Here is a 12,282-nt window from a genome sequence, read left to right as displayed (position 1 = left end):
CAATTTTCCTTCAGATATTTACACGACAATAACCCCGAGAAATACGCAAGCTACTTTAACACTTTCGCGAGGCGTGAGGGATATACTTCCACTGACTATATTTCATTACAGTGTTAAAGGAAGTATGTGTTACCACTCTTCTACGCGTCTGGCATAAAGTGGCAGTCCGCTGCCCCAGCTGTAGTTTCAGTTTGCTGTGAGATGTAGCATTCACGACTGTGGCAAGTATATATCCCACCAAAAAATGTTGTTTCAATAATTGGTGGGAAGTATGGCTACCAACAAATTAGTTTGTAGAAGGGGCTTCGGAAGTACACTTACCACAAAATTAATCTGTTATTTTCGGTCCTTGGGAAGCATATATACCACTAACTTAGGGGTATCCCGAAGCTTTTGGGAATACGTCTTACCACCTTGACCTATGCCTAACATATTTTGGTAGTACACTGCACCTGGTGCATGAAAACTGCTACAACAATCAGTTACTGGCTGAAGTAGGATCAACTGTTGTCGGAACACATTTCTTCGTTTCTGCAATACACAATATTGTGACTCGTGTCAGCTCATACCTTTCCTGCATGATAAAGTTTCTATGATTGTTTTCACATTGTGGAAAGTAAACTTTAGCATCGGTAACAAATATTTTTTTTAAATAAAGAAAAAGAAAACATAAAACAAAAAAGAAAACACTGTTCATTATTTTTTAACATCTAATGGCAACACATAATAGCTTACGAAACGATAGTGAGAAATCTGTTTACCATCTTAATTTTAATATCTCACAGAGGTGCCATGGTGATATATGTACCACCATAGTTTTTAGTCCTAAATCACCAAAATAAAATTATCAAAAAATAAGTATAGTCAGTTGGTCACAATTCTAATAGGATGGCAAAAAGTTACTTCAAAAATGCTCCCACGGAAAGGTTAATATATGTATGGTGTTGTGGATTGGCAGGAGCCAACCCACGGAGTTTGGAGGAAGCCGAAAGGCATGCGGTTAAGCTCACGCAGGCTGGCGTGAGGTCTGGAACAGGACAAGGAATTTAGACTTCAGAAAAAAGGTGGTACTTGGTGGAATACTTAACTTTAATCCACTAATGTTGAACACAGCTCTTGTCTGTACATTATTTACAATATCAATAGCAACTGGTAATGGCGCCTTGCTAGGTCATAGCAAATGACGTAGCTGAAGGCTATGCTGACTATCGTCTCGGCAAATGAGAACGTATTTTGTCAGTGAACCATCGCTAGCAAAGTCGGCTGTACAACTGGGGCGAGTGCTAGGAAGTCTCTCTAGACCTTCCGTGTGGCGGCGCTCGGTCTGCAATCACTGATAGTGGCGACACGCGGGTCCGACGTATACTAACAGACCGTGGCCGATTTAAAGGCTACCACCTAGCAAGTGTGGTGTCTGGCGGTGACACCACATATGGTATATCAATGTGTGTACTATATAATGACGAAATAATCTCAGAAAAATTCTGGACATGTTCTTGACCAATTTACTGTAAGTTTTTAAATGGTAATCTAGTAAGCGTTTGGACGGACATGCACTACATATTTTTGTAGGTATACAAGTAAAAATTAATTATTTAAACAGGAAATGTTGTTAACAAATTTTATCGACAGTTTCTTGAGCGATTTGTTTCAGATTTTGAAATTGCACTCTAAAAAAACCTTTAGACAATTAGAGGCTACATTTTTTAAATTGTAGTATACATATACTTACTCGTATTTAAAATGTATAATACCATACAAAGTCAAGCCGATGTTGCACATTGATACCAAAAAAACTCGCAAATTCTTACCTAATTTACTTCAAATATTTACATGATTCTCCAATGAACGTTTGGACAGACATTGGCCACACACAGACAGTGGAAACGTTCTGAGAAAAAATCTTTCCTTCAGATTTTAACATGAACCTTCGGACAGGCACAGGCTAAAATTCTTTTTTAAATATATGTGGTATATAAATGTTTGTACTATATAAAGAGGAAATGATGTCAGAAAAACTCTGGAAAAGTTTTTGGCCGATTTACTTCTCATTTTTGCTTGCTACGCTAATAAACCTTCAGTGGGATACAACATTAATTTTTTAAAAGATATGTCATACATAAATATATATACTATAAAAGAGGAAACAACGTTAGAAAAAGACAAGTCGATACTGCACATTGTTACCAAAAGCCCTCGAAAATGTTTTAGAGCTATTTACTTCAAATTTTTCAACAATTATGCAGTAAACATTTCAAGTCATTGGCTACATATTTGTCATATACAGGGTGCCCCAGCTATCTCCTCCACCCAAAATATCTCTGTAACAATAACAGCTATTGGAAAACGACTTTCGCCGGTATCAATGTAGGGCTGGGGTCCATGAATGTACATATTTGGAAACATTCTAAAACGAAGCATATGTGTTTATTAACACAAACTTATGTTTTTTTTAAATGGACCTATATTTTTTCTTCAGCAATCCATAGCATGACAAATCACATACACAATGGCGTTGATTGCATCGCAATATTCCCATTACATCCCGAGATATTAAGACGCGAAGTTGACGCTTGAAACACCCGACATCCGCTGCTAGCGCACGTCCTGAGGCTCAGGCGTGAACCCCATGCTGCCCGTAATCGCGATGTGATTGAAATGCGTAATCACACTTCCATACTTATCAAGAGGTCCGAAACGAATAATACGGTCTGCTGCCATCCCGCATTAACGTCGTACATTCCAGCAGGTATTTATCGCATAGGCTGGGGGGATGCGGTTCTGTAACATATCTGTGTACCGCAACGTTAGTCACAAAGTTAACTTCGCTTATCGTTAATCCGTTACTAAAAAGGTAATGCCGTTCAACGTTAAAAGTTTACTTTACTGTATATCTAGTGCAAGTGACAGTTATTCATTCACTCGTAATAGTAAAATTCATGTTGATGGTTTTAGTGAAACGAGCAAGTGGACTAAAGGTTTACCGTTGTTTGGGTAAAAATGTTTTGATTTGGGAAGTTCAGGTAGGACGTAGAAGATGAATGTAAACATGTTTAACCAATTAGTTTTATTATCACATAATTATCAATGTTATGTTTATCTAATGCGTTAAATGACAAATTGTTGCAAACAAATGTTTCTTAACATCACTGGGTAAAATTGCCCTTTGTAGAAACTTCCACTGTGATACCAGCACTACATACTAAACACAGCGTTCACATCTCATGCTCAAAGTGATGCCAATTGGCTTGCATACATAGGGTCACTCTGCGGATGAAGGATGCCCTACTTCGTGCTACTGTTTCCTCTTTGATGGCTGTACAAGCATCAATAAGGCGTTGCTTCATGTCCTCTGGTGTTGTTAGTTCATGTTCGTAAACAGCATCCTCCACTGCTCCCCAAAGAAAATAATCCAGCGGTGTAAGGTCCGGAGATCGGGCAGGCCCCTAACTGGGCCACCTCGTCCAATCCACCTACCAGGGAACTTACGGTTCAGAAGTCGTCGTGCTCGTAAGGCGTTATGTGCAGGGCATCCGTCATGATGATACCACATGACCATTCTCCGCTTCAGAGGTACGGTGTCCAAGAGAACAGGAAGATTGTGTCGTTTAAATCTGGGGTATTGTCTGCCATTTTGGATGCCATTTATAAAGAAAGGTCCGATAATGGTATCTCCAATAATCCCACACCAACTTTAACTTTTTCATGGACGTTGATGCTCTACCTGACGGAGCTATTTTGGATTGTCTGCGGACCAATAATGCATATTCCTCATATTGACAACTCCTTTGTTGGAGAATGATGCCTTGTCAGTAAAGATAACATCTGCAAAAAAACTTGGATTAGTCAGAAGTTTTTGCTGAGCCCACCGACAAAATGTTACCCTATTGCGGAAATCATTTCCATGAAGATCCTGGTGTAAATGAACATGGTAAGGATGAAATTTATGACGTTTAAGAATACGCTGTGCACTTGATTTCGACACACCAACTTCACGTTCAATTTGACGTGTGCTGATTTGAGGATTCACAGCTATGGTAGCGAGCACAGCAACTTCAGCACGTTCATCTGTGCGTGTTCTAGGACGATGTCGAGGTCTTGGATTTAAGCTTCCCGTTTCACGTAGACGAGATGTGAGACTACCAAACATCCGGCGCGAAGGCGATGGCTTGTCAGGGAATCGTCTTCTGTACAGTCGTTCTGCCTGAACAGCATTTCGTCCACCTACAACAGGGTACAGTACAGGTATGTAGAGTAGGGTAGAAAACAGACATATTAACTTAATAATCATAATGTTCGCTAAGAGTACTATCTACAAACAAGCAATCTCATAACGTATTTCCCGTCAACGTACATTCTCCATAGATCAGCAGCATTTCAACCATATCTTCATGTGTGTACATTATACCGTACAGTATAAGTTCCAAAACACAACGTTTATTCACAATGTGTACTACCTCCGTGCCGTCACTAGATTACTCTGATGCACGACTACACTGGAAAGCGGTGTACTGCACGCCAAAGCAACAACAAATTGGATGCTCGGAGGGTGGTGGAGTACAGGAGTTTGCATGCGTCGCAAATCATAAACAAGGCGAAGTGGTAACTGTGGCAGTAGTGGGAAGTACGCTGGACACTTGACTCTGTAGAGCCAGGCCCTGCGCGACAGGCACAATGGGTCATATAACGCATTAGATAAACCTTATTTTGGCTGTGCAGGATAAATGAGACAACCTGACGGGTGTACACCGATCGGTACTGGTTCATATTGTGTACGTAGATACGCAAAACGTGCAAGAGGGAAACCATTATGTGCTTATGAGAGTTGATGGCAGCAGACCGTATTATTCGTTTCGGACCTCTTGATAAGTATGGAGGTGCGATTACACATGTCAATCACATCGCGATCACGGGCAGCATGGGGTTCACGCCTGAGCCTCCGGACGTGCGCTAGCAGCGCATGTCAGGTGTTTCAAGCGTCAACTTCGCGTCTTAATATCTCGGGATGTAATGGGAATATTGCGATGCAATCAACGCCATTGTGTATGTGATTTGTCATGCTATGGATTGCTGAACAAAAAATGTAGTAGGTCCATTTAAAAAAACATAAGTTTGTGTTAAAAACACATATGCTTTCGTTTTAGAATGTTTCCAAATGTGTACATTCATGGGCCCCAGCCCTACATTGATACCGGTGAAAGTCGTTTTCCGTTATTGTTCCAGAGATATTTTGGGTGGAGAAGATAGCTGGGACACCCTGTATGTGATATACACAAAGAAATGTTCACTTTGCAGCTGCCTATGCTCAGATGTGAAACTTCGTGGCAGATTAAAACTGTTTGTCGGACCGAAAAATTTGATATTAGCGCACACTCAGGTGCAAAGTGAAAATTTTATACCGGAAACATCACCCAGCCTGTGGCTAAGCCATGTCTCTGCAAAATCCTTTCTTCCAGGAGTGCTAGTTTTTTAGGAGAGATTCTGTGATGTTTGGAAGATAGGAGAATCAGGCACTGGCAGCAGAAAAGCTGCGAAAAGGTTCAAATGGCTCTGAGCACTACGGGACTTAACATCTGAGGTCATCAGTCCCCTAGAACGTAGAACTACTTAAACCTAATTAACCTAAGGACATCACACAGATCCATGCCTGAGGCACGATTCGAACCTGCGACCGTAGCAGTCGCTCGGTTCTGGACTGAAGCGCCTATAACCGCTCGGCCACCGCGGCCGGCTGCCAGAAGGGTCTTGAGTCTTGCTTGGGTGGCTCAATCGGTAGAGCACTCGCCCACGAAAAGCAAAGGTCCAAAGTTCGGGTCTCGGCCCGGCACACAGTTTTAATCCGCCAGGTAACTTTATACGATATACAGGGTGTTACAAAAAGGTACGGCTAAACTTTCAGGAAATATTCCTCACACACAAATAAAGAAAAGATGTTATGTGGACATGTGTCAGGAAAAGCTTAATTTCCATGTTAGAGCTCATTTTAGTTTCGTCAATATGTACTGTACTTCCTCGATTTACCGCCAGTTGGCCCAATTGAAGGAAGGTAATGTTGACGTCAGTGCTTGTGTTGACATGCGACTCATTGCTCCACAGTACTAGCATCAAGCACATCAGTACGTAGCATACGTACACGAATGTGGTTTTGCAGTCAGTGCGATGTTTACAAATGCGGGGTTGGCAGATGCCCATTTGGTGTATGGATTAGCACGGGGCAATAGCCGTGGCGCGGTACGTTTGTATCGTGACAGATTTCCAGAACGAAGGTGTCCCAACAGGAAGACGTTCGAAGCAATTGATCGGCGTCTTAGGGAGCACGGAACATTCCAGTCTATGACTCGCAACTGGAGAAGACCTAGAACGACAAGGACACCTGTAATGGACGAGGCAATTCTTCGTGCAGTTGACGATAACCCTAATGTCAGCGTCAGAGAAGTTGCTGCTGTACAAGGTAACGTTGACCACGTCACTGTATGGAGACTGCTACGGGAGAACCAGTTGTTTCCGTACCATGTACAGCGTGTGCAGGCACTATCAGCAGCTGATTGGCCTCCACGGGTACACTTCTGCGAATGGTTCATCCAACAATTGTGCAATCACGTCATCAACACATATTTCCTGTGAACGTTTGGGCAGGCATTGTTGGTGATGTCTTGATTGGGCCCCATGTTCTTCCACCTAAGCTCAATGGAGCACGTTATCATGATTTCATACGGGATACTCTACCTGTGCTGCTAGAACATGTGCCTGCTGTGTGTTTCCATTCCACGATTAATGTGATTTGAAGAGAAGTAATAAAATGAGCTCTAACATAGAAAGTAAGCGTTTCCGGACACATGTCCACATAACATATTTTCTTTCTTCGTGTGTGAGGAATGTTTCCTGAAAGTTTGGCCGTACCTTTTTGTAACACCCTGTATAAATATGTATATAATGATATATACAGAGAAAATAATGTTAACAAACGTCTCGAAAATTTCTTGGGCGTTTTGCTTCAGATTTTTAGGTGATATTCTAACAAACGTTCAGACATATATTTACCTGTACGTTTCTGTTTAAAGAAATTCCAGCCTGTGTCCATCAGAACGTTTATTAGAGTATCGTATAAAAATCTTAAGTAAATTGGTCAATATTTATTGCATCATATATGTTCATATACACTAAAGAGCAAAAGAAACTGGTACACCTGCTTAATATGGTGTGGGGCTCTCCTGACGACGCTGAAGTGGCACGGACTCGACTAATGTCTGAAGTACTGTTGGAGGGAACTGGCACCATGAATCCTGCTGGACTGTCGATAAATCCGCAAGAGTACGAGGGAGTGGAGATCTGTTCTGAACAGCAGGTTGCAAGAAAACCCACTATGCTCAATAGTGTTCATGTTTGGAGAGTTCGGTGGCTAGCGTAAGTGTTTAAACTCAGAAGAGTGGTCTTGGAGCCCATCTGTAGCAATTGTGGACATGTGGAGTGTCGCATTGTACTGCTGGAATTGCCCAAGTTCGTCGGAATGCGCAATGGACGTGAATGGATGCTGGTGATCAGGCAGGATGTTTACGTATGTGTCACCTGTCAGAGTCGTATTAGAGGTATCAGGGGTCCCATATCACTCCAACTCCAAGCACCCCACATCTTTACAGAGCTTCCACCAGCTTGTACAGTGCGCTGGTCCATGGTTTCGTGAGTTTGTCTCCATACCCGCACACGTCAATACGATTTGAAACGAAACTCGTCCGACCAGGTAAAATGTTCCCAGTCATCAACAGTCCAGTGTCGGTCTTGAAGGCAGGCAAGGCGTAAATCTTTGTGTCGTGCCGTCATCAAGGGTACACGAGTGGGCCTTTGGCTCCGAGAGCCCACATCGATGATGTTTCGGTGAATGGTTCGGACGCTGACACTTGTTGATGGCTGAGCAATGAAATCTGCAGCAATTTGCGGAAGGGTTGCACTTCTGTCACCCTGAACGGTTCTCTTCGGTCGTCATTGGTCCCGCTCTTGCTTCCGGAAGCAGCGATGTCGGAGATCTGGTGTTTTACCGGATTGCTGATACTCACGTAGGGGAAAATCTCCTCTTCATAGCTACCTCGGAGATGCTATGTCACATCGCTTGTGCTCCGACAATAACACCACGTTGAAACTCACTTAAATCTTGATAACTTGCCATTGTAGCAGCAGAAACCGATCTAACAACTGCGCTAGACTTGTTGTCTTACATAGGTGTTGCCGACCGCAGCGCCGTATTCTGCCTGTTTACATATCTCTTTATTTGAATATGCATGTCTATACCAGTTTCTTTGTGGATGTAACGTCTCGAAAAGTGTGGCTCTTGGATGTTTTGGAATTGGGTGACATACATAGACAAAAATACAATATCCAGTTATGTATTCTACAATGCAGTTATTAACATTCGTAATATCTGGCCAACACTGGCAACACAACATGTGTCAGAATTAACTTGGTTAGCGGCTGTGTGGAAATTCACGCAAAATCCGTCCTGCCGTGTCTTGCTGTACTCTGCAGGCAAATGTAGATTTCGAATCAGAAAGTGTGTTTGCCTCCGTGAGCACCGCACTCTTGTGACTGCAGCTGTAAAGTGGAGACACGAGGCACGTGTGTTGCAGACGCCGTGCTGAACTTCATCCGTTCGCATCCGCTGATGGACTCGGCGGTTCCTCACGAGCACGGGCGGCCCATCTTCTACGTGAAGGACGTGCTGTTTACCAGACTGGTCGTGGACGCCGTCACCGGTGCCAGGGGCCAGGAGTTCACCGTCTACTTCGCAGGGACAAGTAAGGACGCTGCTGTGTCAAGGACTTCTCGATGGCCCTTCTGGTAGCAGAGCCGCGATGCCCACTCTTGTTTCCGTTTTCAGCTAAGGGGCAGGTGTACAAAGTGGCCAAGTGGCTGGACGAGCAGGCTGAACCCGCTTCTCGGCTCGTCGACGTCTTCGACGTTACGCCAGGGGAGCCAATCAGAGCGATGGAGATCTCTAAAAAGGTAACTGGAGCTTTGTCGATGATCAACTCTGAAAAGTTCTGTTCCCATGGGGAGCTCTGGAATTCTAGTTCATCACATTTGATATGTTTCCCGTCGTTCCTTAATTACTTCTTGTGTATTCTTGGCGATGAGAACAGCTGTCTCTTTGGAAAAAGCATGACAGGCGTCTGCTTGTTTTGTGCCATACGCATTTCGCTTCTTCAATCAGGGAGTATCTTCAAGGGCCAGTAATATATCAACAATTAAAAGAAAACAGCCCTCGGTCACTAATTTTTAACGAATTAACCGGGCTTCAACACTGCTAGGAGTGTCTTCCTCAGAATTTAAACCAGTCTTTCACGATAATTCCGTACTTATAATTTGTGTCATACGTTTTTAGTCATAATTCTGTGACCATGTTATAGACCATCCTTTGGTTTAAATTCTGAGGAAGACACTCCTAGCAGTGTTGAGACCCGGTTAATTCGTTAAAAATTAGTGACCGAGGGCTGTTTTCTTTTAATTGTAACTATTCACGGTCTCTGAACGTGCAGCCATGTACAAAATTTTCCAGTAATATATGCTTGTTTTGCACTGAGGTGACAAGGTCATGCGGCAGCGACAAGAGCATATACAGATGGCGGTAGTATAGCGTACGCTAGGCGTAAAAGGAGAGTGTTTTGGCGGAGTTGCCATTTGCACTCAGGTGATTTATATGAAAATGTTTCCGAAGTAATTATGGCCTCACAATTGGAATTAACGGACTTTGAACGCGGAATGGTAGCTGGAGGTAGACGCATGGGATATTGTTAGATAATTATGTATTCCGAGTTCTAGTCTCAAGAGCGCGCCGACGATACCACATTTCAGGAATTAGCTCTCACCAGGGAGAACGCAGTGGCCGACGACCTTCAGTTGGCCGAGAATAACGGCGCTTGCGTAGAGTTGTCTGTGCTAACAGACAAGCAACACTGCGTGAAATAACCGTAGAAATCAAGGTGAGACGTACGACGAACACATCCGTTAGAACAGGGTAGCGAAATTTGGCGTTAATGGACTGTGACAACAGACGACCGACGCGAGTGCCTTTGCTAACAGCACGACGTCGCCTGGCAGCGATGCTCCTGGCTTCGTGACCGCATCAGTTGGTCCCTTGAGTACTGGAAAACCACTGCCTGGCAAGATGAGTCCCGATTCCAGATGGTGAGAGCTGATGGTAGGATCGAGTGTGGCGTAGACCTCACGAAGCCATGGACCCAAATTGTCAACAAGGCATTGTGAAAGCCGGTGGTGGCTCCATAATGGTGTGGTCAGTGTTTACATGGAATGGCCTGAGTCCTCTGGTTCAACTGAACCGATCATTGACTGAAAATGATGTGTGGAGACAATTTGCAGCCATTCATGGACTTCATGTTCCCAAGCTACGATGGAATTTTTGTGGATGACAATGCCCCATGTCATCGGGCCTCAAGTTGTCTAAATTTGTTTCAAGAACGTTTTGAACAATTCGAGCGAAGGATTTGCCCACCCAGATCGTCCGGCATGAATCGCACCGAACATTTATGGGGCATAATCGAGAAGTTAGTCCATGGACAAAATCCTGCACCTGTAACACTTTCGTAGTTATGGACGGGTATAAAGGCAGCACGGATCAATATTTCTGCAGGGGACTTTCGACGATTTGTTGAGTCGAAACCATGTCCAGTTGCTGGACTACGCCGGGAAAAAGGAGGTCCGACGCGATATTAAAAGGTATTACATTATTGTTGTCACCTCATCGTATGTATGTAGTAATTACGTCGTATAATGATTATGCTTTTTGTTATTTAGTGTTAACAAAGTAGTAACTTTCTGAAGCAGATGTTCCATAAACTTAAATTACTATTTGGTGATATTGTTAATCAGTATGTGTTGTCCTCGTGTTGTACCTAGTTGGCCCCGTTCATCAGGATGTCCGATTTTTGGTGATTTCTAATATGTTTCAATCGAGCACTTCACTATAACTCTGTGGTTCCTGTGTGTGGTTATTGTGTAAAGTGTTCACAACAATGACTGTCTGCTCTTCGTTCGTCTTTTGGTTGTGTTACAATGTTTGTAAGTAGTTTCATATTCGTTTGTTTGTGATGTGTGTGCCTGTTTTATTGTGTGTGGTGATACCAGCGCTGGGAAAGAGGGCAATTGGTAGTCGAAGCAATCGCAAATACTAATCTGGTTACGTTCTGCGTCTCCGTTTGTTATTATTATAGTGACCAACATGATCAGTGCATTGTTACTCGTATTATATGGTTATTTATTACTTTCTTATTCATTCCAAAGGCTCTTTGTACGTGAAAATTTCCTGTTATGTAAGAAATTCTCTGTTGTAACTACTCATTGGAATGATTTTCACATTCTGTTCCGTACTACACGGTTTACTCACGATACAGTGACTGGTTTCCCTCTTACAGCTTCATTTGTGTTCTTTGTATCTATTTTTGAATTTTCTGCTTGTCATCTCCAGATACTAACTTATCTCTATGAGCTTTTTGGCAGGAAAGATTATTCACTGTTACCGGACTAACATCATATAAGCATATCTATCTACACTATGTAGACGGTATTGTTCCCATTTCTAAATAATAGTCGGTACTTATTACATGCCTTACTAGAAATGCTGGCTCAAAATGTGGGGAAGGTTTGAGACACTAAAGAAACTTTAAAAAATTATTTCAGCCGATATTCATGAAATACTCACTTGTGTGATGGACGCAGCTGTTCCTGCGTTGTCATCGACTTTGCTGTAAGTGATGGTACACAGTAAATCTGCAACACAATAGCCCAAAAGTAAGTAACATGTGTAACTGAGCAATGGAATTACAATGTTTTCACATCAGTACAGATGCAAGCGCGATAAATGCAACTTAAACTAGTCAGTGATGGAGGCGGAATTTTATGATACACACGTACTACCAAAATCTGCGCCTTAGAGGAAGTTTATCGTATCTTCTTGATTTCACAATTCTAAAGATATCAAAATTTTATTTAAATTTCGGAACAGAGAGATATCTCATGTCGTTATCGATTTATTCAGACTTACATGCGAAGGACGGTAAGGCGCGACGCGCCCAATCATATTCTTGCGCATCGTAAATCATGTGCTGATAAGAACCGTCATAACTCATAAGCGATTCAGGATATGACAACGAGGCTTTTTGCAAATCACAGCAAGAAATGAGACCCATATTTTGTGCCATAAATACGCGATTCTTTTTTATTCACCTAGGTATGGACTGACCTCATCCACTGTAGTGAGAGGTCGGCGGCTCAGAG

The 12,282-nt window shown here is 42.8% G+C and overlaps 1 protein-coding gene across 1 annotated transcript in view; it reads left to right on the top strand.

The window, feature by feature from the left end:
• The window catches only part of LOC124622728 (semaphorin-2A-like), a 329,443-nt gene that overhangs the window by 284,778 nt on the left and 32,383 nt on the right, over positions 1–12,282 (top strand). Inside the window, exons 5-6 of the mRNA XM_047148519.1 lie at positions 8,619–8,786; positions 8,870–8,994. Of these exons, the coding sequence (XP_047004475.1) occupies positions 8,619–8,786; positions 8,870–8,994 (293 nt within the window). The remainder of the gene's footprint in view (positions 1–8,618; positions 8,787–8,869; positions 8,995–12,282) is intronic.

Source organism: Schistocerca americana, chromosome 7 (assembly GCF_021461395.2).
Source record: "Schistocerca americana isolate TAMUIC-IGC-003095 chromosome 7, iqSchAmer2.1, whole genome shotgun sequence".
NCBI classification, from domain to species: Eukaryota; Metazoa; Arthropoda; class Insecta; order Orthoptera; family Acrididae; genus Schistocerca; species Schistocerca americana.
Note: the sequence above shows the minus strand (reverse complement) of the source record. Positions and strands in the feature narration are given on the sequence as shown.